At 38.5% G+C, this 26,840-nt stretch overlaps 2 protein-coding genes and 1 non-coding gene across 5 annotated transcripts in view; 1 reads left to right on the top strand and 2 right to left on the bottom strand.

The window, feature by feature from the left end:
* The window catches only part of PRSS12 (serine protease 12), a 74,953-nt gene extending 63,858 nt beyond the window's left edge, over window positions 1-11,095 (top strand). The window contains exons 10-14 of the mRNA XM_048508745.1: window positions 4,291-4,496; window positions 4,985-5,063; window positions 5,428-5,550; window positions 8,702-8,982; window positions 9,657-11,095. Of these exons, the coding sequence (XP_048364702.1) occupies window positions 4,291-4,496; window positions 4,985-5,063; window positions 5,428-5,550; window positions 8,702-8,982; window positions 9,657-9,964 (997 nt within the window). The 3' untranslated portion in view covers window positions 9,965-11,095. The remainder of the gene's footprint in view (window positions 1-4,290; window positions 4,497-4,984; window positions 5,064-5,427; window positions 5,551-8,701; window positions 8,983-9,656) is intronic.
* The window catches only part of LOC125439694 (bifunctional heparan sulfate N-deacetylase/N-sulfotransferase 3), a 91,290-nt gene continuing 74,606 nt past the window's right edge, over window positions 10,157-26,840 (bottom strand). The window contains exons 13-15 of one of the 3 annotated variants that reach the window (XR_007245563.1): window positions 24,155-24,257; window positions 13,278-13,433; window positions 10,157-10,543 (exon numbers count right to left, since the gene is read on the bottom strand). Coding sequence is in view for 2 of the 3 variants with exons in the window: in XM_048508821.1 (XP_048364778.1) it covers window positions 22,691-22,810; window positions 24,155-24,257 (223 nt within the window). In the remaining variant the exon portion in view is untranslated. Of the gene's footprint in view, window positions 10,544-13,277; window positions 13,434-20,480; window positions 22,811-24,154; window positions 24,258-26,840 lie in introns of those variants that run through there. The other 2 variants (XM_048508822.1, XM_048508821.1) reach the window with 2 other exon arrangements.
* LOC125440447 lies at window positions 14,471-14,603 on the bottom strand. The gene has a single exon (XR_007245710.1). It is a non-coding gene; the product is annotated as a small nucleolar RNA SNORA24 (small nucleolar RNA).

Genomic DNA, 26,840 nt, shown 5'->3' with positions numbered 1-26,840 from the left:
ATCAAATCCGCTTCCTCCAGATTACACACTGTCATATCCTTGATAATGTCAGATTTGTTTGTAACTGGGCTTTAATAAAACCTATTCTAGGATGAAGGAATTGGGTTTTATGAGGAAGAAATTGGGTGTGGGGGATATAGTTCAGTTTACAAAGCACTCAAGTGAAGTAGTGATGGGAGCTCTTTTCCTTGCATATCCTTGGACATAGGTTAAGGAGTTGTGCACAAACTGTTGTCCAGTATTTCATATCAGTCTCTGTTAGGTTAAGGAATTAGGTTAAGGAGTGTGCACAACTGTTAGGTTAAGGAGTGTGCACAAACTGTTGTCCAGTATTTCATATCAGTCTCCTCGTGGTCTGTAAGGACATCCATTTGATCCATGCAATTGGATCATTTCTCAACTTTAGACCTCAGTAATAGCCAGAATTGTGAAACAGCCTCCTGTACCATATAACTGTCTTGTAGATAAGGTTCATATACATCCTTGAGCAGCTGTCAGGGAATTGAACATTCTTTGCAATATCTGCAATCAGTGTAATTATTCAAGGGGGAGGACAGTCTTGGAACAAGAAAATAGATGTCATTTGTGGGTTACAAGTTAAAATATTCTAGGGATGTCTTGTATAGATGAATATGTAGGGCTACTAAATTTAGTAAAGCACTTGATTCTCTGGCATATTTGTCCAGGTCAAGATCAATTTCTTGGGATCACTTGGTCTGGACTGTCAGTTCCCTACCCCTACCCTCCAGAATTGTTAGCTGTTAGCAATTCCTTGGAACATTTTTTCCTCTTCTTTGTGTTGAACATGATGGAACGGTGAAGAAATAATGCCTGTATAGGATGTTCATATTGATTGATTGTCCCAATGGCTATTTAATTGAACACATTGAATTTCTGTTTAGATAGATTACTTTTTAAGTATGTCTCTATGGAATGCTGAGTTCAGTCCGGAAGTTAAATAGTTCAAACTCTCAAGTTAAATAGTTAAATAGTTCAAACTCTCAAGTCCTCCTCCATTGATTTCAGTTCTACTTGGCTGGGAAGCCCCAAGCAAATTCAGCTGAGTGAATGCAGATAGAGTGGTAGCATTTTAAAATTTATTTAAGGTTCCATTAACCATATTTTCAAAAACAAAACCATTCAAAGCAGTTCAGAAATGGCAGCACCAGAATAAGAACAATAAGCAGTATAAAAATTAAAAGCAGCTAAGTAAAAACAAAATTAAAAGCAGCTAAGTGAAATCTTAGTGGTAACAGATACTTTAAAAACAGTCCAGCACATGAAAGGGCACAAAAATACAATAAAGAAATTCCAGTCAAAAACTCTCTGATATAAAGATGTGGGAACTGGTCTTACCTGGTGGGCAGGTTCATACAGGACTGAGCATCCCTTCAGATATTCTGGCCTCAGGCATGCAAGGTTCATGACTTAGTGGTAGAGCACATGTTTTTCATGCGGAAAAGTCTAGTTTAAGCTCTAGGCATCCTTAGTTAAATGATTTCAGATAGTAAGTATTGAGAAAGACTTATTCTCTGAGATTTAAAAGTGTCTGTCAACGAGAGTAAACTGTACTGTGCTAGATGAACCAGCGGTTTGACTCCGTGTTAAGACAGCTTCGGGTATTCAGCTAGATGTGTTCAGCTGTCTAGAGAGCTTTAAAGTAAATACCAGCACTTTGAAATGTGTCAAGAAATAAGTTGGCAAGGATTCATTATCACTAACCCACATCAGTCAGTAAGCTGCACTAAATTTATAGCAGAGGGTAGGCAAACTTGTCATTCATTCATAATGAAACGTACTGAGACTGAAATGCAGAAGGACTTTATCAACAACAGACACAGTTTGCCAGTTCCTATGAATTAGGTGAAGCTGAGGGAAATAATCATCTGAAGATGCCAGCCACAGACGCAGGCGAAACGTCAGGAGAGAATGCTGCTAGAACACGGCCATACAGCCCGGAAACCACACAGCACCCAAGTGATTCCGGCCGTGAAAGCCTTCGACAATACAGCTGAGGGAAAGTTTGGCCTAAGGTCATGCAGTGAACTTCATGGCAGAGTTAGGATTTGAATCAGCGTCTCCCGGATCCTGTTCCCAACAAATCACTAAATCACCACAGCTGTCATCAGTTTTATTACTATGCATTCTACACAGAATATTTGCACTTTCCTGATGTTTAAGTACTTTGCTTCAATATCTGATGTGTAGGTAGTTTTGAAATTTGCAAAAAAGACTGTGCAGTACTCTATGTCTGCCTGCCTGCTGTAGGTGAACTAGATTGTGCACTAGTGTTGGGGCCTCCTCAGGACTCCATGTTCCTATCAGATTTGAAAGGGCACCATTTATTTGTCAGCTAAGTGGAGGTCAGCACACCACAATGCCAGTGAGCACACAAACACCCACCTGCATCTATGTCCGCTTCTTTCCATCTCCAAATCTCACTTTCTTGATCAGAGAAATACATTGCATCATGTAGCACATATTCTGCAATCCTTAGCAAATCTATTCATATCCTGCTGATGTATATTTCATGGGACTTACTCTCAGGAAAGCTTTCTTCATTCTGGCTTGTTAATAAATACACTATGTATTAACTTTATAAGGAACTGGAGCTAGATGCCGTCTTCTGTAGGAAGGAACAAACATTGTTTATGATTTTTGAAAGCTGTGCTCACATCATTTACCTGATAATTTGCAAAAATCAGTAATTCAGAACAGATGTCCTGTATTACACCCAAGCTGGATTTGTCAGCCTCTCAGACATTAAGCAGGACATCTGTGCTCCATATTTAGATGCCTAGGTTGGAAATAAGCCATAGAAATGTGCATTTTATGTGTTTAATGTTCTCCACTTGTGCAATTTGAATATCCTAAGAGAACATCACATTTCTTGATTGGTTTCCTGTGCAGCAAGTGCTTTCTGCAGAAGTATATAACCAACTTAGGGTAAGAAAATCATTTTTAAAGTGCTGTATTTCTGCAATCTTGAACTGTAATGTGTAATTCTCTAGCAAAGAATTAAGCAGCACAAAGGAGAAAATTATGTGAATCTTGAAATATTCATTATTTTTTGTTGACGCAAGGTGGTTAACACAGCTGGTTTTTAACAGTGTTAGCCAAAGATACAAACCTGTGCTAATGAGACTTGCTGAAGCTTTGCAGTGATGCATGATATACAATAAATTTGATATATCTGCTTGCTTACAGAGAAACCTGTGTTTAGCTGGTAAACAAATTGAAGTAACATATCTCTCTGATTATGCCATAAATTTTCTCTTTGCAACTAATAAACTTGTTGAATTGATATGGCATGATATATTACTTACCTAAACTCTACATATTTAGCAAATGCAAAGTCAGAACTGCATAATTATAAAAAATGGTGCCATACACAATAACTATGGCTGATTTCCCACAAATGTTAGATGAAGTTGCAAAGCTGTTTTTTTTTTACTATACCATTTCCAAATTGCTCAGAATGGCTGACTTTACTGAATATTGTTCCATTAAAAAAACCTGCATCTAGAATACTGGCAACCCAAACCAAAGGGGGGGGGGCAGTAGCATCTTGGAAGCGGTGTGGGCTTGCATCAATGTGGGTGCCCACCCCACTGGCATAAGGGGAAAACAGGCAGTGAGAGGACAAACACACAGATGGGTGGGTGCTGTGCAGCTCTGTGGTGCCCAAATTCAGAAGAACCCATTGCCTCGCAGCTCTGCTCTACACAGCTCCATAAAACAACAACAACAGTATATCCTTTCAGGGGGTATTTTAAAAAATAAATAATAAGCATAGAACTCTATTGTTACAATGATCCATTGCAACATTGTATTAGCTATTGATTTTTTCAGCCAAAAAAGCTGTTGGTTGGCAGCTCAAACGAAGAAGGGAAAAGTTATATGTGAATGCTTCATTGCTACTGCAAACCCATAATTCCTCAGCATCCACAGCAACAATGAGATCTACACCAAGAACCATCTCTGTATGGAAGCGGTTGGAAAAAATGAATTACCGTGCTTGGGAGGTGGATTTTTCTATAGTCAAAAAAGTTAACATATCTAAACAATTGAATAAAAGGGAATTTGCATGAAAATGTAATGATTTTTTTCTGCAATAAATGGGAAAATGGGGCTACATATCTGAACAATGGTTTTTTAAAATGTATAAACATTATTTACTGATGTTTGTAGCTTTCTGAAACATAACAGCATAAAGACTATTCGCTCTTGCATTAAACATGTGCTTTTTCATTTTTGTCATATATAACTTTTTTTAATGCATGTTTCTAGAGGCCCAGCAAGAGCAAGGACTATGGCATATTTTGGAGAAGGAAAAGGCCCAATCCATGTTGATAATGTGAAATGCACAGGAAACGAAAGATCTCTGGCTGACTGCATTAAACAGGATATTGGCAGACACAATTGCCGTCATAGTGAAGATGCTGGGGTGATTTGTGATTATCTTAACAAGAAGGCATCTGGGAACACTCATAAAGGTGAGTATAAACATAACATTACTATTTTTCCTGGAAAAAGGGAGTACATATACATAAGGGGAAAAACACAATTTAAAATGAGATAGAAATGGTTAGTGGTACATCTAAGTTATGGCAGGTATGGCACATGCCTTGTGTGCAACTTGAAGGCCACCATCCCTGCCACTCTCCACCTGCCATCCAGCCTCTCGACACTGCTTAGCCACTGGTGGTGCCATGCCTCCCCTATGCCAAGTGGAGCTTCATGGAGAGGCTCCCGCTGCCCTGAGCCAGCAACAATGTGCACAGCTGGCAGCAGGAGGACCAACTTCCAAGCCAGGTACACAAGGGGTGCACTGATGCCAAGGGGTATACCAAAACCATAGGCAGTACTTACTGTAGATACACCCCTGGAAGTGGTGGCTGACAATGACAACTGACAGGCAAGTGGCTGGACCATTTCCTTGTGACTAAAAGCACCGTAATCTCTATGATATCCTTCCTGTTAGATTCTCTTGCTTCTGTGTGTGGTTTGAGATTGCTGCATCGTCGCCAGAAACGAATAATTGGTGGGAAAAATTCTTTAAGGTAACTGATACTTAAGTAAAATTTTGAAATAACAAACTACTGTCATTGGGATGTGAAGAAGTCTTGACTTCTCAACCATAGAGTTCTCTGACTATTGCTGAAAGAACCATAACGATATGGAGTGGAAGGGCTAATTATGTTTATTTTTAGTATAAACTTTAACTTGGAGAGCTGGTTAATGGAATTCTGAATGGCTGAACAGAAAAAATGTTTTTTTTTGTAAAAAGGCAAGGGGGAAAAAAGCTTTCATCCATAGAACACAAGATATTATATGAAGTGCTGCACTAAAGATAAAATAGCAGTTGCTATTTCACTGCCATTTTACATGGAGTACTAAGCTGAAGTATTGTTATCCTTTTTTTAGGGGTGGATGGCCCTGGCAGGTTGCTCTGCGGCTGAAATCATCCCATGGTGATGGAAGATTACTGTGTGGTGCCACTCTCATCAGCAGCTGCTGGGTACTTACTGCAGCACACTGTTTTAAGAGGTACTATTGCGCAGCTGGTAATGTTGGCAATGCTACTGTTACTATAGAAACAAGAACAGTGCAGGGGAGATAAAAGTAACACTAATACTATTACTTATGCCCCAGGCATCATACCGAAAATGTTATCAGTTCAGTTGAAGCTTTTAATTAAGTCCCTTTAAATCTATATTAACGTCACATGTATGTAACACATCACAATTTATGTTTTCACACTCGGACTTCTATAGGTAGCTTTCATCATCATTGCAAATTCATATGCTGAAATATTTTCAATCAGCAGTATGTCAATTTGAAAAAACAGACTTTAACTCTTTGAATTTAACAGCTCAACTTACTGGAAGGAAAAAAAATCCATCATGTGTATTTCATTAAATTGAGCAAGACAAAAAAAAAGGTTTTTTTACAAGATCTTTTAAATGACATAATTAAACTTTTGTCAGTACTGAGGTTGGATTAGAAAACCTGTCAAATACTTGTGAAAAAGAAATTGATTTATTTGAAAGATATTATTTGAAATTTAAAATTTAGTAGTTGTGGATCAGTGTACAGTTAATCCAATACAAAGTTAAGAAAGGGGCGGTCAAACTAACAGGTGAGTCAAGACTTTGTGTACCAACCAAAGGAAGTTGGGAAGTTACACATATAACTTTCTCCCTCTGTGAGAAGGGCACATCCACTGGTGTATTGCATGTATTCTGCTGGCTCACTTCCCAAAGCAGACCCATACTTTTTAATATATATATCTTAGTGTGGATAGTGAAAATGGTATTTTGTATTCCATTGCCACAATTGGGTGTAACAATAGAGGTTTCCTAGCAGAGCACTCACATACTTAAGACTTATTGTTAGTATTTAACTTGTATGGCTTATCATTCCATGAATTTGGTATCCCTGTCAGTATTACAGAACTGAGACAATTCAAAAATAATTGCAGATTACAAATATAGGAAAGTATAATGGGATCTCCATTTCTTGCTTTTGCAAGCCTACCGATTAATTCCATGCAATAAAATCAGACTAAGTTTGAGCTTCCCTGTTATAATGCAATATAAAGTCTGATGCAAATTAGATTCCACTGTTGGAAATAGACAATAATTACATTCAGAGCAGAAAGTGATCAGTGAAGGCAACAGATCAGGGATTGTGATGGTTAATATGCTTTGTTAAAATTAGGGCTGATGATACAGTTCAGAAAAGAAGATTCAGAGGAAACTACAGAATCCAGTTAAAGGGCTGGCAATTATTATTATTATTATTAAAATCTAATGTTTAGTCTTGTTTCTGCTACAATCACTGAGAATTTTTTCTCAGAGCCCTTTGGGATGGGGTGATATATTAAATCTGATATATAAATAAATATAAATACATTTTGTTTTGCATTTGAAAAATTGTAATGCAGAACTTCTCAAATGAAAATCTTACACTGTTCGCCAATGGATATTAGTTGGCCATCATCAAACATTATTTTTCCTGTGTATGAAAAACCATTTTTCTCCAGTGGATGTTAATCTAGTGAAAAGCTTGTGTGTTGTCAGGTTGCTCTTGTGTAGGTTGCATACATTTTAATGAGGCTTATGCAGAAAACCTTCCTGTAAAAGCAAACTCGCTGTTTCTTGAAGAATGTCTACAAGAGTTTGGTTGAATGCATTCATTGCCCTGACTTAGAATTGTGAGACAGGGTTCTGTTTTATGCAGTGGGGCCAACCATGAGACACCATAATACAAAAAATAAATTATGGATGGGAGATGCACAAGACAATTAGTGTTTTAATGAAAGATGTAGGAATAGGCTATGCATTATGTTTTCTCTTAGTCCTTGCTATGAAATGTGAATTACATGTTCTGTTTTGGGAACCTGATCCCCAGGATGTGTTGGCGTGATTTGGATCAAGACTTACACACAAGAAGAGAGTATTTAAGTTTTCCTCCTTTGTGAGGAATCAAATGGCCCCTGTGGGGGCTTGCTATTTGGCCCAGAAAACCAGAAGTCTGAAGATTCTTGCAAAAGAAGAACAAGAGGAGTGTTTCCTTTTCCTCCCCCAGTATTTCATGAATATTGTAGCAGAATGTCAGAAACAGGAACTCCACACTGGCCCGTCTTAGGGAAGCATGGTGTTAAGTAACTGTTTATATGGATTTGGGATGTTTCAGGAGTGATGGCTATAGTTGGAAACATACTATGTGAATAGCAAATACAATTGGCTCATAGTCCTTTAAACTGCCAGTTAAAGTATCCTCCATTTTAAGAAACTGTAAATTGTGGGACATACACAGCGGTAGAGGGGATGTGTGGAAGGCAGTAGAATATTGTAGAACACTGATATTTTGTCCTTATAAAAATCTTCCCTTGCGAAGTAGTTTACATTTCACGAAATTCACCTTTTTTCATCATTACTCTTCTGGGTCAAATTTAATATTCCTTGCTTTCAGTTATCGGTTAAGAAAGCTCTAGCTTTAGAATATACATATTAATAGCTTAAAGAAAATATTTTTTAAATGACAATTACTGAAAAGGATTTAAAAAACTACATTTTACCATAAAGTTAATGAAAACTTCGGTTTGTATGAGTTTAAGTAGTGCAATGATAATTCTTTGAGTGTACCATCATGATGAAAATAAGGGCCAGTTTATACGTTGCTGGGCTTTTTAATATTTTAGATCAGATACACTTCTTTTATTTAAAAATCCAGGAAGAAATTATGAAAAAACTAGTGTTGGAAAGTTTTTGTAATGGGAGCCTTTTTCTTTTATTAGTGTATTCATTGTAAAACTGTTTTAAATATTTAAAGTTTTTTTAATGGAACAAATTATTTTACCCAATATAAGAGTTTTATCTTATTTCATTCAAATGAATAAAGTTTATTTAACTGGTCTTATGTATGTTCTGTTTAGCGGGGAAAGCTGTCAGGTTCTCTGGAGTAAGTAAAACGTTGTTTTCTGGAAGAACTCCAGAACTACCATCAAAAGCCCGCTGTCAAGAGCCTACACAATACAGTTCCACATTTCAGTCTTTGAATCTTGAGATCTTCAAAGGAAATGAAAATTTAAAAACCACTGGAAAGTTTCTGATGCCTTCCCAATGGCTGCCTTAGAAATACAAATTTTGTCATTAGAACCATGATAAGTTACCTCTCTGAATTTTCTTTTCAGGTATGGCAATAACACTCGCAGCTATGTGGTACGAGTTGGAGACTACCACACTTTGGTACCTGAGGAATATGAGGAAGAAATTGGAGTCCAAGAGATTATAGTGCATAAGGAATATAAGCCTGACAGCAGTGACTACGACATCGCACTAGTGAGGCTGCAAGGGCCTGAGGAACAGTGTGCCAGGTTCAGCACTCATGTCTTACCTGCCTGCTTGCCACTCAGGCGAGAGAGGCCACAGAAAACAGCTCCAAATTGCTTTATCACTGGTTGGGGTGACACAGGTAAGAGTTCTTCCAGAACCAGAGAGCCAAAGTTAACGCCCCACAGTGATTTTGATGACTTAAGCCACAATTAAAGATTTAAATAATTGTTCTTTTCACTCCAGCTAATATTTGTGCTTATTGTGTGTCACTTACTGTGGAAGCCACAGTAGAGATTGGTCATTTTGGATTTATGTGTATGTATAAGTATTTTCCAGTGACTGTTCGAATAGTACAAACACTTGTGCAGGCAGAGACCGGAGTCCACTGAAGCAATGTGGGCTGCTGTTGCATGTTCACATGGAAGTGTGTCTTTAAAAAAAACCCTCACCTCCCATGTTGCGTAGCTGCGGGGGGCTAACCTTTAAAAAATGGGAAGCAAGTGCTTTCTGGGTCAGCCAGTTGCTCGTGAGCTGCACTCTACATTAAAATGAGAGAATTGCAGATAGCATGATTCTTGAATAACCTATTGGGGGATGGGGGTGGGAAATGCAGAGCAGCTTCGCATTAATGGCAGGAGTTGTGTGAAGCCCCCTCCCCCCAAACGGGTTTTTCCCTGTCCCCAGGCCTGGTTTATTGGCCCGTGTGGAAGGGGCCTAAGTGATGTAATTGTTAAAATACCAGTAGCATAACATTTAAATTGTAGGTCTTGTTGTATATTCATTATATTAGTTCTGTTATTTTCCTTCTTTCAGGGAGGTCTTACTCAAGGACATTACAGCAAGCTGCTATCCCCCTGCTTCCCAAGAGGATCTGTGAAGAAAGGTACCGGACACGGTTCACAGGAAGGATGCTCTGTGCTGGTAACCTCCAAGAGCAGAAACGTGTGGACAGCTGCCAAGGAGACAGTGGTGGACCCCTGATGTGTGAACGTCCAGGAGAAAGCTGGGTTGTGTATGGGATAACCTCCTGGGGTTATGGCTGTGGAGTCAAAAATTCTCCAGGTGTCTATACCAAAGTTTCTTCTTTTGTACCCTGGATAAGAAGTGTGACCAAACTATGACCACTCCTGGCCCTGGTGGGGAGGGGGGCACTTTGTGTGCACCCTCCTTTTTGGAAATTAAAACAAATCGCCACAATGGTAATGTTGTCCTGGGTTAGTTACAATGAAAAGGGTTAGGAGAGCAATTTTACATCTCTAGTGACACCCTCTAGATGAAGTTACCAAATAGCACAGATCAATTGCACAAATTAGTTCTGAACACAACATAAACCAGTTTATTTCTGCTTTGAATAAATTATTTTCATGTCTGTGTAGGATGAGGTAATATACAAACTTTATCAGAAACTGTCCCATTTTTGGACAGACTAAAATTGTCCTACCACTTCATTGCACAGGTAACATTAATAACACTGACCTGAAATATGAAGTACACAAGCCTAATCTTTTCATATTGAACATACGCTTCTATATTTATCATTGTTCAGTGGAATCTTTGAAGGCTTCAGATGCATTCCTCAGCAAACTTCTAAAAAGTTGATTTTTTGACACATTGAGACTTAGTATGTGATGTCTTCAGGCAACTCAGCTCCAGATGGATTTCAAAGTATGGTCCATTAATGAAGACTGACGCTCTATATCCTTTAACAACAGGAAGTAAGAAGAGCAAGTACTGATTATTATTTAACTCCTTGGAAGTTTTAAGATTGCTTTCACTGAATTTTGAAAAAGTGTTTTAGCTTTGCCAGGAGACTGAAAAGTGGTAGTTTCATGTCAGGATATTGTCTATGTACATGTGATTAGCAACCACTAGCTAGTCTTTTTGGTCATTCTAGTTGCAATATTGTCTTTTTGACACTTGGAATTATATGTATATTAAGCGATCAGTGTTTCAGCATGTAACAGGTTTGTAGCAATGATTACACAATACCTCAAAATTATCAAAATCCCGCTAAAAAATAAAATCAACATTTCTTTATAATAGCTAGAGAGTATTTCTGCTATGGAAAAGTCACCTCCAATATTTAATCAAAAATTGGTGCTAAAAATTGAATGTTTTCATACAGTGGAATGTTTTAAACATGGAATGTTTTCACACAGCTTTCTGGGATGTTGCACTACGTTTTACTAGGGGGGGAAAGCCTTTATATGAGCTGATTCAATACTGTTTTCAGAGTCACTGTAAAATGAAAGGAAGACGGGTGCTGTGTGGTTTCTGGGCTGTATGGCCGTGTTCTAGCAGCATTCTCTCCTGACATTCTCTCCTGACGTTTCACCTGTATCTGTGGCTGGCATCTTCAGAGGATCTGAAGATGCCAGCCACAGATGCAGGCGAAACGTCAGGAGAGAATGCTGCTAGAACACGGCCATACAGCCCGGAAACCACACAGCACCCCAGTGATTCCGGCCGTGAAAGCCTTCGACAATACATCGAAAGGAAGACTCTTTTGGAAGACTTCTAGAAAGGTGCCTTTCAAAGTATTATGTAGCTTTCTTGTCTTAGATCCTGTCTTAGATTAGATTTGTTTTCATTAGCCTCAGTTCGAAGGATTTTTTTGAAATTCACAAATACTGGGCTTTTTGTCGTTAGCTTCCCTTAAGTGCAAATAAGTTCATTTTAGTATGAATGTAAATTTCACATAGCACTTAAACCTCATGCATACAGCACATTTCTCCTTTGCAACAGAACTGCTCTAGTCTGTATTTTGGTCAACATCAACAACCTTTATTGGCATAACAGTGCATTTCCGTAAACAATAGGTTCATTCAGGCCAGACAAAGGAGGAGAAAGAAAAAGGAAATAACAAGAAAAATAAAAAGGAAGGAAAAGAAGGAGGTGTTAGTCAAGTTTATTCTTAGGACTCTGAATAATAAATAACTCAAGAAATTTGGCTACTGAATCAGTTACATCACTGCTGGTATTGTCTAATAAGAAGACAATCTTCTGCGAATTTGAAGCATACTCTTTTTAAGCTAACAATGGTGATAGCAGTTTTGTTCTAAGTGAAGTATAAAGGGGGCAGTAGAGTAAGATATGTACTATGGAATCTACACACTCCCCATTGCAGACACAAAGCCTTTGATGGTAAGGGATTTTGACAAATCTCCCTGTTAGTGCAGCTGATGGAAGAGCATTGCAGCAAGCCAGCATCATTGCTCTACGTAGCCTTGGTGAAATTATTTGATATATTTTGGTCAATAAAGCCATATAATAAAACCACATAATAAATACTTCATTGAATGAAATCTTCTGTGTAACCTTAAGATAAATTCTTCATGGTTTATTTAATGACAAAAAGAAACACTTGTATAATACTGAAGTTAACTGTCAAAATTACATATTTAACTCCTATTAAGTTCTATGTATGTTATGTACGCTTTTCAAATTTTCAGGAGTTCTCTACTATATTCACCATTTGCAAACTGATTTCATCCAAGTTTATTTTAACTGGCTTTTCATCTTGTTAACCAGTTACTAGTGCATTTTGTTGCATAGTTCATTTACCTCCGCAAATGTCAAATCAGACTGTGGACATGGATTAGCTATTCCACAGTACCTGTCAATTCTAAGGACCATACCAGATTGACAATCTACTTTCCTGCAGTTCCTCTCATCCAAGTACTGTTACCACCCTCTAGTGGACATATGGTATTTATACAATCCATCTCTAGAAGCTAAATCCAGCTCTCACAACATGTGGGCCACACTACAAGCCCACCCTTACAATATCTCATTGCAAAAATAGGATCCTAGTCCAATTTGCTGAAATGGAGTATAAACTTCAATGAGCTTGAGCAAGCTTTTTTATTTTAGTATGCTAGTCACATCTGTAAAAATGTGGATTCCTAAGGCAGCCAAGATATGCATAAATCCTCAGCCTTCTGCTGATTTCACTGATTCCTTGGAAATTTATATATACCTTTGTACTTCTTAATTAAAATCAGCAAACATGAATTTAATGTGCTAATCTCAGACATCCATTGCAGTTTTCTGTTGCTTTCATAATAGGTACAGAAGTCCTCAACTGTTAGTTTTGTTCTATCATCCTACTACCCTTTTAATAATACCAGCAAGTCTTATATTAAAATACAATAAAAATGCTGAATAAAAAGTATTTTATTTGCCTTTTCATACACAAAGATCATGGCACAAATTACATACAAATTCAGCAACCCTGAAGTACAATATTATAGAATTATAGAGTTGGAAGAGACCACAAGATGAACAGATGCCTATGTCCCAACAGTTACCTCATAAGGAGTAAAATGAGAGCTTACAGTAGCTAAGTGACTAAGCGAGAATTAACACACACAAATTAAATTTTAGCAACTTAAAAGCTGCAATGTTTACTGATATCAAAGTAGGAATACTTACGACTTCAGATATGTTGCTAGTCAACACTGCTACTCAAAGATTCCCTGGTAACCACAAATATTTATAGCGGTCAGTGAAGACTGAGCAGATTGATATCTACCTCATGTTTAAGTACATGCATGTTGACACGTTAAATGCAGTTGTAGACCCATCAACCTAGTAAAAAACACACCAGAACATTAAGTTTGGGTTCCACAAGTTTCAGCACTGCAACTTGTGGATTTAGGTCCCTATAATCAAAGGAAAAGCTTCAGGCTTAGCCGACATTTTGATTTAGAAACAGTGAAGCCATTCAAATGAACTTTGATATTTTTCTGCAAGTATCACTGACCTTCATGGACTAAGCTCATGTCCAAATGACTCAACCTTAATATACTGCTTAAAAAACATTTGAAACACTGCCATCTACACTTGCTGGCTATAAAGGTGGGCTTTAGTGTTTGTACCAAATGTTATTAAATTATCGCTCCAAAAATAACTGACACAAGTTACAGAAGTCCAGTTCAGCTTTCACTCTTGGAAAAGACGATTCTGACACAGTGAAAGAGCAACAAAAATTCAATGCAGCAGCATTAATGAGCTATTCGTAAACAAGGCTTCCTCTCAGAGATGTGTCCTATACTGAGATTTTCATGATCCTCATATTGTTTCTTTTTACAAAGGTAGTACATGTGAAGCACTTTGCTAACAGACACTAAATTTTTTTGTATTTGAAGTCTTTTACTCCTTTGCTTTCCTCCAAACAACTTAAGGAAGCATTCATAGGTCTCTCTTCCATTTTTTTCTCCATACCCCTGTGAGATAAGTTACACCCAGCAAGAGTTGCTGGTTTAAGCTCACCAAGTTACTGTTAAAGAGGGGATTTAAGCACAGGACTCCAAGGTACTAGTCACATTCTCACCAATATACTACGCTAATATTGCATCCACTTTCTTAGCTTAATCTTAGCAAAAGTAAAATCTTTAAGGAAGACCATGTGTGACAATGTGCATAGAGTGTACAGGATGTTTCTGCATCCAGTTCCCAAATTCTCACACTGCAATCAAGACATCCTAATGTACTGCAAAAGGCATGGGAATAAAACAAGCACTTGAAAGAAAGCCAAGACAAATCCCCACCCTCCTCCTGTATGGCATACCGGTTGCTCACTCATAACCCCCCCCCACACACACACACAATTGCTTTGTCAATGCATCTGTCACTTGCCCAAGTTAGAGGCTAACCCCAATTGAATGGCAGGATCTTTTCCAAGAGGCAAGGCGACGGTTACTCTACAATGAGTAAAAAGGGATGCTACCACACTGGAGGTCCCATGGAAACGTGGAGATGGGGGATCCCTGCCCCAGCGGCGCGCCAACCATGCTGCGATGAAGATTGCTTCTGTGAGAGACATGTTGCAGAAGGGACTGATTGATATAAAGTATTGTCCTTCAGAGGAAATAGTGGATGACATTCTTACTAAGCCACTTATCAAGATGAAATTTGAGTATCTTCATGATAAATTGTGCTTGCATACTTTGTGTGATTGACACTTGAGAAGGGGTTTGTTGGGATTTTGCAAGTGTCTGTCACAACTCAGTTATAAAAGGGTTAACTGTTTGTATGCTGAAGTCACTGTTGCAGAAGTCACTGTTTATGACCTGATCTACAGATTAGCTATTGGTCAGTCAGATAGCCATTGCTTACATGCTAGTGAGCAGGTATATCTGAAGTTATAAAGTTGACTCTGTTTATTTGTTTGAGCACCACCAGTTCTACCACTACCACCTCACTAGCATGAGACAGCAGATAGATACCAAGATGTAACCAAATGTGCAGTAATGTAGATGTGTAACAGGAAAGATAGGATTTCTTATTTTATCTTCATGTAACCATCCCTTCATAGTTAGTAAACTCATATATAGAAGGCAACTGAGAATCTGTCTTTTCTGTTCTGCTCTGCTAATATATATATATATATATATATATATATATATATATATATATATATATATATATATATATATATATATATATATATATATATATATATATATATATATATATATATTACTGCTGCTAATATAATATACATATACGCCCCCCCCCCAATACAATCACTATACTTTTCAATGACAACCATTTTAACTAACAACCAATTGATGTCACTAACCCGCCCGCTCCTACCTGCAGATCTACCCAGTGCTCTGGGAGCAACCCTAAGAAGGTCTGCTAAACAGTAAATCTGCTGATGCTAACGGGTCTTGTGAGTATAAGTAAAGTAAGTGCTATATAAATGCAATGTATTATTACGTGTGTGTGTGTGTGTGTGTGTGTATCATATCAGTTCTCTTCCTCCACCAGTTCCGTTCCCTTTTTTCACTTCATTGGACACCAAATTATTATCTAAGGTAATATCTACTTTACAGGGAGCCATTACAGGGAACTCTGCTCAAAGCTGTCTGCGGGGACCCCCTCCAGGGGACAGAGTGGCTGAGAGAAGAATGTTGACAATCTTAATTTTACAGTGTTCCTTAAGATTAATTATGACAAATATGAATATATTTTAGCACACTATAAATTTCCAAAACTACACAATTTTAAAAACTACATTAGAAAATTTACTTCGAATATAGCAAAGCAAACAGAAAGCTTTATGCATTCAGTACATAGCAGCAAGTGGTTTGCCTATGGTCAAGAGACAGATGCTACATTTTGTGAACATTTGCTGAGAGAATTTACTGAGAAAATATATTTTCATGGAAGTCATTAGAATAAATAGAGGAGATATTTTCAAATAAATTCTATTTGCAAGGTATTAGGTTTATTACAAGAGATCAGAAATGCACTTCTTAATTACAAATTATGCAAAAGAATTCAGATGCCTTCCTTTTAAAAGAAACCAGTAATGTCCAATGATGAATCAGGACGTTTGGTTGATTTTTAGTTATTTTTTAATTGCACAATGCAATTAAATTGCAAAATTTTAATTTGTACCATGTCCATATATTTATATGTGAGGAGATAATAAGGCCCATAAAACTGTCAGCAAACACACTTACAAAAACCTACACTTAAAAAAACTATCCTCAAGCCTTTAACAAATGGTAGATAAATAGTAACCATGTCTGTCCTCCAATTGTTCAGTGTTTAAAAAGTAGTAAGCATTGGTAATGATACATTAGTCTGACCACTTGGTGGCACTTTTGATTCATACATGGATACTTAGGAAAGAAGTTAACATTCAATCATGCAGTCCTTATTTGTTGCTTTTAATTACTACCCTAAAATAGTTCAGCATGTGTATTTATAAAAGAACTTTATACATGTAGTCCAATGTGTTCTAAGATATTTATCTTAGGTAGTCCAATGTGTTCTAAGATAGAACACCAAATGTGTTCTAAGATATTTATCAAAATTTGAAATTGATTAAATGTATTAAATTATTTATTAAATTTCCTTGTCATGTTGATCTCCTGTCCTAATCATTGACATTCAGGCAGCTTACAGCAATGTTGCCAATATCCACCTCTCACAATCTCGGCATTAAGGATAGTTTGGGGAAGTGAAGGAGGGCAGACTGAAGAGACGCCACAATGGCCAGAAGTTTCAAAGACAAAATAAATGTCACATATGAAAACACTTTTCAAGAGCTGCTAGAAAATATTTTGTACATCACCTGTTTCCAGATTGTTGTCTTTCATCCTTTTTTACAGCCATTCAAGGTAGTCTCCTTTCTTGATGCCCAAACTCTTAACTGCCTTCGATTTGGATTATTTAGAATTGCCTGAGCTGCCTCTTAAGATGAACCTATACAAGCTCCCTTTAATCTACATCCACTATTGCTTCATTTCCCTTTTCTCAGCAAACAAAGGAGCAGAGCAGATGAAAGAGCCATAGGTACAATATGTACTGATTGCAAAGCACCAGAATGATATCAAAAAGAATTCTGGATGTGTGTGTTAGAAGTCTTTAAGAACATAACAGGATGATCATCAGTTCAAAAGGTAAAGCTCCCTAGAGTGTTCCCATCACATCTGGCTCTGCACTAGTACAAATTCCATCACTGGGACTTCTGGGCAGAACAATTAGTAAGTAAGGAACATGACAAAAAAAAGCTCAAATTTATTTGCTGGCTGAGTTTCTTTATTTGCTGGCTGAGTTTCCTATGTGGGAAAAATCCTGTGCAAAGTAATAATACAGAATATATAAATAGTTCATTTTGATAGATATTGCCTTAGATAATAATTTAAGAACATAAGAACAAGCCTGCTAGAACAGGCCAGAGTCCATCTAGTCCAGCACTCTGCTACTCGCAGTGACCCACCAGGTGCCTTTGGGAGCTGACATGCAGGATGTAGAAACAATGGCCTGCTGCTGCTGCTGCTCCCGAGCACCTGTCCGCTAAGGCCTTTGCAATCTCAGATCAAGGAGGATCAAGATTGGTAGCCATCGATCGACTTCTCCATAAATCTGTCCAAGCCCCTTTTAAAGCTATCCAGGCTAGTGGCCATCACCACCTCCTGTGGCAGCATATTCCAAACACCAATCACACGTTGCGTGAAAAAAATGTTTCCTTTTATTTGTCCTAATTCTTCCCCCATCATTTTCAATGTATGTCCCCTGGTTCTAGTATTGTGAGAAAGAGAGAAAAATGTGTCCAATGAAGTGAAAAAAGGCATTGAACTGGTGGAGGGAGGGAACTGATACAACTAACTACCAATGAACAGAAAAAATAAACCATTTAGGGTTACGAACACACAAAGCTTCCTTTAAACTGAACCAGAGCGTTGGTCCATTGGCTTTCATACTGTCTATTCAACTGCTAGCCACTTTCCAGGGTCTCAAGTAAAGATCTTATACACCACCAGTTACTTGATCCTTTTACTGGAGATACTGGAAATTGAGCCGAAGGCCTGCTTTAGCACTGAGTTATGGTCCCTCCCCTATGGCATCATGTTTCTTTGTTTTGCTAAATGTTACTAAAAGGGAAAGAGGAGAAGCTGCAGGGCTATTGTTTTTCTTGTGAAACAAAAGTCCTTATTTGTAATAGCTAGTTATGACTTGGAATCATAACTAGAAATGTAGCCTGTTATATGCAGAGAATGATTTCTACTATACAGCTGCTGATTGAAGGCTCACACCCAGATGATGCTGTCTAAACAGTTTCAGTTCAAACAGCAGAAGGCTGTTGCATCTCTAACCTTTGACCGTGTAAAGTGCTAAGTTTTTTTCAGCGTATGATTGTTCGATGTAATTTTTATAAGTTTCACAACTGCTGGCCTTTATCACAACAATATGGAAGTGTTACTGCGGCACATGTGAAAAATGCTGGCATCCAAGATAAAAAGGTAAATGACTAGGCTATTAAAGAAGCAATCACACAGAATAATATAAATCACATGGAAACAGCAAGCAGCGTTAAAACATTTTTTTAAAGGAAAATCTTGCAGGCAGTTATTTAGTGTATAATCTTGATGTCAAGGTTCCATAAATGCTGGAAAAAGTGAAAATCTGCAAAAGAATATAGTCACAACCAAATGGCAAAGTTGCTTTTTAAATCAGAGTTTATTGTTGCACAGCAGAAATCATGCCACTGTCAGAATAATTACTTTTATTTTATTTTAAAAAATTAAGAAAAAAACATTTCCAGCAATTTTCATTCAATGTGAATGAGAATAATATTACATCTATAAACACTGAAATACCTGTTTTGTACTTCCTGAGGAAGCTTTGCATTTTAAAGCAATAATAAAGTATAATCTGTACAATATATTCTGGAAATTATTTTAATTCCTCCTCATGTGGGCAGCAGAAGCACACATATTTGTTGAACGACTTCCAATTGTTTCCCACCATTTACTGTCTGTTCTCTTTTAATACTTAATCCTTAAAGATAATCATACCACTGATTTTTACTTTACCAGTTACTTGGTACAACCAGTGTTCACAGTTATATCCAATTTGCTGACTTTTTTGTCATTGTCTAAGCAGGTGATGTACTGTAATACCTGTGTGAATAGCTGGATGCTTTAGAGGTACAATATGCAAACTATTCAACCCTTATCTCATTAACTTATTTGCTGAGGAACCTCTAGGTTTGTCACAGAACCACTATGAATTGCAAAGGATCTATCGGAGTATTCTAGGGTATGCTCTTCTGAACATATGAATCTACTTATAGTGAATCAGACCACTGGCCTGCCTAATTTAATGGTATCTATTCTTGGCTGACAGAGTCTCTTTGAGGTCTCAGACACAGAAAGGTTCAGCATCTGCAAATCTTCAACAATAGATGTCAACTGTACTTTACCCATGGATCTCTTTAGCCTCTGTTTATGCAGGCAGAAGCCAGGCCTGTTGGCCCACATAAATTGAGAACTTGGCTTAGAAGACAGCCAATACTTCTCTGCATCTTCTCTGTGTTTCACTGTACCTTTTAAAGATGCACCAATGCCAATTCCTCAGTGAGAAACACCAGGATTCTCCAAAAACCAGGTTCCTTTAAAGGAAGCTATTACAGTGTGGTGAAGTGGCTAAGAAAAAGTGGATTCTAAACAGGAGAACTGGGTTTGATCCCCCACTGAGTGGCAGAGGCTTATCTGGTGAACCAGATGGGTTTTCACACTCCTACATTCCTGCTGGGTGACTTTGGGCTAGTCACAGTTCTTCGGAACTCTCTCAGTTCCACTTCCCTCACAAGGTGTCTATTGTGGGGAGAGGAAAGGAACTTGTAAGCCACCTTGAGTCTCCTTAGAGGAGAGAAAGGTGGGATATAAATCCAAACTTTTCTTCTTCTCTGAGAGATAGGAAATTGGACGGAGTCATCACACTGCTGCACAGAATACTTCATAGATGAAAAGATATACTGAAGCTAAGCAGGGTTGACCCAGGCAAGTATTTGGATGGGAGATAGTGGGGTGTGATGTGGAGGCAGGCAATGGAAAACCATCTCCAAACATCTCTTGCCTTGAAAACCCCACCATGAGTCGCCATAAATTAGCTGCAACTTGACAACAAACAAAACGTCATATCCAATTTTACATTTTTATAAAGCAACAAAGTCAGAGATACAATAGGGATTCTTGGGGAAAGGGTTTTTTTTTTTACAAACTGGCTTATTTCTTGATGAAATGGCTAGTTTTCACAAATTCCTCTTATTTATGAAACCAAAAGCATGGGCTATTGACTAAAGAAGCTTCCTCATCCTTTTTTTTTTTTTGGGCCATCATGTCACAGATGACTTATGGTAACTCTGTAGGGTTTTAAAGGCAAGAGATATTCAGAGGTGGTTTGCTATCACCTGCCTCTGCATACTTTCTAAATGAGGCAAAATCTGGCCAATTCTGTATGGGAGACAGAAAATGTGTTGGCAACTTCCCAACTTTGTGCACCTTTGTAAAAATTGGCCAACAGCCCACATTCTTTTCTTTTATTAATTTTGTATATATTTTTTAAAATTTTTAATATATGACGTTTTTCCGTGAATGGTTCACATTTTAGTCCACACATATTAAAAACCATAAAACAAATCAGATTTGATGGTGTCTTAGCAATCAGCAGCACAGGTTCAGGCATGGAGAACATGCCTGAATAGATATCAGGCAACTCATATTTCAGCCTAGTACTTTGATCACCACCTTATAACTGTGGAATCGTTTCCAGATCAGATGACTCGAAAAAACCCAGAATTCTTTAAAAACGTAGCTAATGGCTAAAATTGCTAGAGAAATTACTGATATTGTACTGATATGATGCTTTCACTGTCCCACGAAAATGATACGTTTACAGATTTGGATTGTACCTTCCTCTCCAAATGTTTTGCCTCATAAACATATTGGTTGGAACAAATTCCATGTGTGTTAGACATTCTCTGTTTGATCAAGTATCCTTGAAGAACCACTGAAACAAACCTGTGGAAATGAAGTGCTAGTGGAAGAGGAAGTTGGCTTCAGGGTAGGAACTGTCTAGCATATACAAGACGTTCACATGATCCAAGTAATTAAATCTGCTTGGTTCATTTGCACATGTTCTTGTTTGATGTATGAATATTAATGTAATAAAATCATGTTCCTGCCTGGATTTTTCAGTAGTTAAAGCAGGCAAATGGAACAAATAAGAAACTGTAGTTAAAGAGAGTCCTCTGAATCTTGCATTCCTCACTGCATGCACAGTTCTGGCCCTGATCCTTGAGCACAAGAGAACGACATGCCCTGAAGTCATGAGGGTAGAAGAAAATCAACAGTGGCAACCCTTTCCTCTCTTCCAATGGTCATCTGTTAAAGCAAATGACACAATGCCTACAACCACTCTCAGATGTATGGGGAAACAAAGCACTTTGATAAAATAGCATTGATATTACTCTGCATACCTGTTATCGAGACTTCAATTTTTGTAAAGTTTTATCCACCATTTTCTTTTCCAGTCTGGCAGGAACAGGAAATAAAATGGCAGCCACAACTTTACAAAAAGGCAAGTCTCACTAATAGGTATCTGGAGCAAAACAAATGCTATTTTACCTAAGTGCCATGTTTCCCCATACAGATAATAATAGTTTAAATGGAAGCAGTGCTCAAATAAGGTATTAAAATGCTTCCAGAGAATCAGAAAGGGTTGGGGGAGCAGCAGGCACTAGGACCTGGTGGAGCATTCACCATAAAAAAAGACCCAGGATGAGGTGGCAAATTAATTCACATATCTTCTGAGTCCTTTATGTTGAAAAGGGTATAATTAGGGCCATAATGTAATTTCTTTTCTGCTGTTCTTCCTACTGATTTAGCTCATGGTACATTTTTCTCAGTAGTTGTATACTCCTAAAAATGTGGTTTCAGGCCTATGTGACATTTTTAAATCACATTTTAGAATCAGATTGCAAAGGTGGGCATCTATCTGGCATTTTGTGCTACATATTTTCTCATTTTTTCTTTTTTAATAAAAAATATAAGACACATCATTGTACTCAAACAATCTGAAAACCAAACAGGCAAGCAGTGGGCTACAAAATCAACATGTGTCACAATATTCTTAAACTGATATGTATATAATATATAAAACTGTAAGTATTACTATGATTTTGGACAGTTGCGTAGCTTTCCTTTTGTAGGCTGCAGCAGTCTCAGTCCACTCAGAATTCTCCTATGCCAGTACCACAGAAATAAATAGAAGTAAAACAAAATCTCTGTCCCTGGTAGATTATGATCTAGCTCTGCTTCCAGAATGCAAAAATTGTTAGGAAATATTGTGGTCCTTTAGATCTGTGACACTCAAGCCAATACATTTTCTTTGTTTGCTTAACAGGATATGGCAGAAACCAAATTCTTTTGTTCTCTTTTGAATAGATATATTTCCCAACAGCTTTCTAGTAGCTACTGAAGGCTGTAGGTCTGATGATGAATGAAGTGAAGAGAAGCTCTCTTGACAAGCTTTCTTTCGTGCTATCTCACTTTCTGCAGCTCCTGTCTCAACCACGATGGCAGAGGTTGTCCCAATTTGTGTAGGAGCTTTGACAGTTCCACATTGTGATCTCTGTAGTAGCTTGACAGAAAAGCCCTGCACTGATGGGATACAAAGGCTGATATTGTTATTTGGTACAATGCTACAGTGCCATTTCTATGATGCTTTTGTCTTTCTATTTACTTTAGCTGGGTCTCAAATATAGCGCTTTTTTATTTTTGCAAAGCACACATAGGACAAAATATTGGCTGATGGAGAATCCTCCTTCTTAATCCAGCTCAGGACTCTATATGTGCATGGAAGCAGATTTCTGGTTTTTATCCCAAATTTGATAGGGCTTGCATGCGCAACCAAGTCCCTTCCAGTCCAATGGTTGGGATGACGTGCATGAATCCCTTTCCAAAAGATTAAGTTCTGCTGAACAAGAGAAGCAGCAGGAAGAGAGCATTAACCCCCCTTCCCTACATACAGCTGATCAGTAAAATGTTGTCCTTTTGAATGGGCCACAGCTGTTCTGTACATGCTCCAGCGGATTTGTGGGTGAAAATGTGTCTTAAGGCCAAAATTAAGGAAGCAGTAGTTTTAAGATGGAATAAAGGAGCTGTTAAATAGACTTAATTAGGTTAGATCCTACTGGAGGTCTAGAACTTTTCATGTCAGAGTGGGGAGAATTTAATCAATGTAAGATTTGTTCACCCCAGAACAGCCATGGTGGTATATCTAACACAAAAATCAAAGCACCTTTATATACAAGAATGTATGAAACTGCTTGACCAACCTCACTCAGACATGAAGCATGCTGGGTAACTAAGCCACTCCCTCTCCCATAGACTAGTCTAGTTCACATTGGATGAAATAAATGAGGAGAAAACACTAGGACAGGAACATTAGGTCACGCTAGCTAGCTTATTGGACAAGGCATAAGTACGCTTTTCCTGTTTAAAATAAAATCATTGGTAGACAACAGAAGTAAAGAAAATGTGGTTTACACAAGCAAAACTAGAGAATAATCTTTATACAAGCAAAGCTAGAGAATAATTTTGGATGATACATTTAGGTAAAGAATAAGTTGGCTAGCGTTGCCTACCACTCAGAGTAACCACAAGATAACAGTACCCAACTTTTACCATAATCTTTTTGCAATACTACAAATATTTAATCACATGGATGTTTTATTCAATCTTATCCAATGTGTCCATAATACAGACATGGCTTTTTTACAGGGAAGGTCCCATAATTCTCAGAGTAACTTCTTTGGACATCAAACTGATTGTATCTGATTCACTGGGTTTGAGCCATCAAAGTTAACTACCTCTAAGTCCCTATGGGTCAATAGAAAAATAAACATGATTTTGAATTTTCTCCAACTGAAATCAATGGGATTTTGAACTAGTTTATTTTGGCTTGGATCTTATGCATTTTGCATCTGAAGAATAAGGATTTACCTCAGAATCCATTGCAGGATATTTTCTGCCTTTACTTTTCCCAAGACATTTTGTTTTTCCTTCTTCCAGGAGCTGACACCAGAATCCTTTGTGTGAGTCAAACCTGAAACATGTAATAGCTTTAGACACAGTTCTGGAAATGCTTTCATTTACCAATTTAAGGGAGTGGGGTGGTGGTGGTGGGGAAACAAACACAAGCCTTATCTCACTGTTGCCTCATCAACATCCACTAGTTCACACATTAGCCTCCTAATGGTGCTTCATGTATAGAGGCCACATGTGTTGCCAGATACTGCAGGTGTACACTGCTGGAGCATCTCCTCCCAGTTCTACTTTGCCCTGTGCTTTCTACAAGGAAACAGCTGCTGACACCACCTGCTAATGTTTGTCACAGCAGTTTTGCTCTTACTTGGCAGAAGAAACAAGAAAATCACTGACTGATTGTTTGCCGTCTTCATTCTCTTGGAATTAACTGCTGTAGCCTAAAGCTGAAAGGCAGAAAAAGTGAAGGATGAGGAGGTTTTTATACGCTACTTTCCTCTTCCTTCAAGCAGTCTCAAAGTGGCTTGCAAACTCATTCCCTTCCTGTGCCCACAACAGACACCTTGTAAAGTAGGCTGGGCTGAGAAAGTTCTCAAAGAACTGTGATTAGCTCAAGGTAGCACAGCAGGCTGCATGTGGAGGAGTGGGGAAAACATACCCTGCTCTCCGAATTAGAGTCCACCACTACATCATGCTGACAGACATGGTAAAGGCAGACAACTCCAAAGAGAGCAAAGAAGGTGACAGCTAGGTAAATGAAATAAAAACAAGACTGTGGTGACAAATGACAGCACTTGAATCAACAAGGCCCGTAATTGCGACAGGGGGCAGAGCATGTGGTGAACTCCGTATGGGAGAGTGCGTGGCTGTGGGACAACTACACGGAAGCCTTACCACCCAGCAATGATGTGCGTGATGCATCGGGCGAGGGGTGGAGCACACTCCCTATAAAAAGGCAGCATGTGGTTGCCTCAGCCTCTTTTGGTGCCTTTGGCAAACTGACCCATCCACCCTCCCTTTAGGGGATGGGGTTGCGTGATGTGCGGCTACCCTTGTCATAGCCCTGGCAGCTTGGCAGAGGAGCGCATCCTTGTGGGGAGGCTGAAATCGCACGACAGACCTCCCCGCGGTGCAAGGCCCTGGATCGGGGCTTGGGATAGGTCGGGCTCAGGGAGCGTGCCAGGATGGCCTCTGCAGTGGACTCTGACGACCACCTGGTAGGGGCCGCATCGGGGTGAGCACCTGGTGGCCCGAGATGTGTTGGAACCCAATTTAAGATTGGGGCAGGGCGGGGTCGGTTGTGATGCTGTACAGCCCTTAGGATGCACTCCTCCTGTTTCGCTCAGCTTCAGCATTCAATAAATAAGGGCTGTGGCCCATTTCAATCCAGAGCGTCTCCTGTATTTATTCACTAGGGTAGCATATGCACATCTGGCTGCAATAAGGAATTAATAGGATATGCAAGTAGGATTAATGATGTAAGGCAGGGTAAATGAAGGTGTGATGCCAATATGTGCTTACAGTAGCTGTCTGTGGTGCTGGAGAAGAGTGTCATGGATGCCGTAGACTACCAAAAAGACAAAGTGGGTTCTAGATCAAATCAAGCCTGAACTGTCCCTAGAAGCTAAAATGACTAAACTGAGGATTATCATACTTTGGTCTCATTATGCGAAAACAAGAGTCACTGAAAAGGCAATAATGCTAGGAAACATTGAAGGCAGCAGGAAGAGAGGAAGACACAACCTGAGATGGACTGACTTAATAAAGGAAAACACAGCCCTCAGTTTGAAAGACCTGAACAAGGTCGGTAACAATAGGATGTTTTGGAGGTCATTAATTCACAGGATCACCGTTAAGACAGAAGCAGCTTGAGGACACATAAAACACTGAGTCAATGGCCTCTATAGCTTTTATGCATAATACTGCATAAAGAGACTAATAGATGAGTCAGTGCACATAAATGTGAATATGTTCCCACTGCTTCTGCAAGCCTTCCATTAGTCACGTGATCTTCATGGTCCAGGAAATTACTTCCTCAGAGTGGTTCTAGTGCCACAAAGATAACGGAAAAGAGATGTCAGACTAATGGAAGGCCTGCAGAAGCAATGGGAACATATTAACATTTCTGTGCACTGACTCATGTATTAGTAAGTATTAAAAAGTCCTTGCCTTGTGGAAGGAGCCCACGAGGCAGCAGCCCACACCAAGAGCGCAGTACTCATTTCTATAAATAATGGTCTTTGCAAAAGAAAGAAGCTTTCCATGGGGCCTGAAGCTCTTCCTATTGCTATTAGTTCCTTCCGCATAGAAGTGTTATCATAAGAAGTTGCTGTGTTTATATTTGTGCATGCAGAACGTCCTTTTGATTGATTTGTTTCAGTTAATAAATCTATATCTAGATGTGTTGACATATAAAGTGTTTTGCAGTGGTTTCTTATATGAATTGAACATGCTTGTAAAATTGGAAACAATTCATATAGTAGGTTATTTTGGGTTTTCTGGACTGGATGGTCATAGTCTGGCATCTTGACAGGCATGTAACAGTAAGATGTGTGCCATGGGGAGAAACACATTTGTACCACAGAGAGAAACATGCCAGCCGCAGATGTGGACAAAACATTAGGAGATAAAACTACTAGACCAT

This window comes from Sphaerodactylus townsendi, linkage group LG10, assembly GCF_021028975.2.
Source record: "Sphaerodactylus townsendi isolate TG3544 linkage group LG10, MPM_Stown_v2.3, whole genome shotgun sequence".
Lineage (NCBI taxonomy): Eukaryota > Metazoa > Chordata > Lepidosauria > Squamata > Sphaerodactylidae > Sphaerodactylus > Sphaerodactylus townsendi.
Note: the sequence above shows the minus strand (reverse complement) of the source record. Positions and strands in the feature narration are given on the sequence as shown.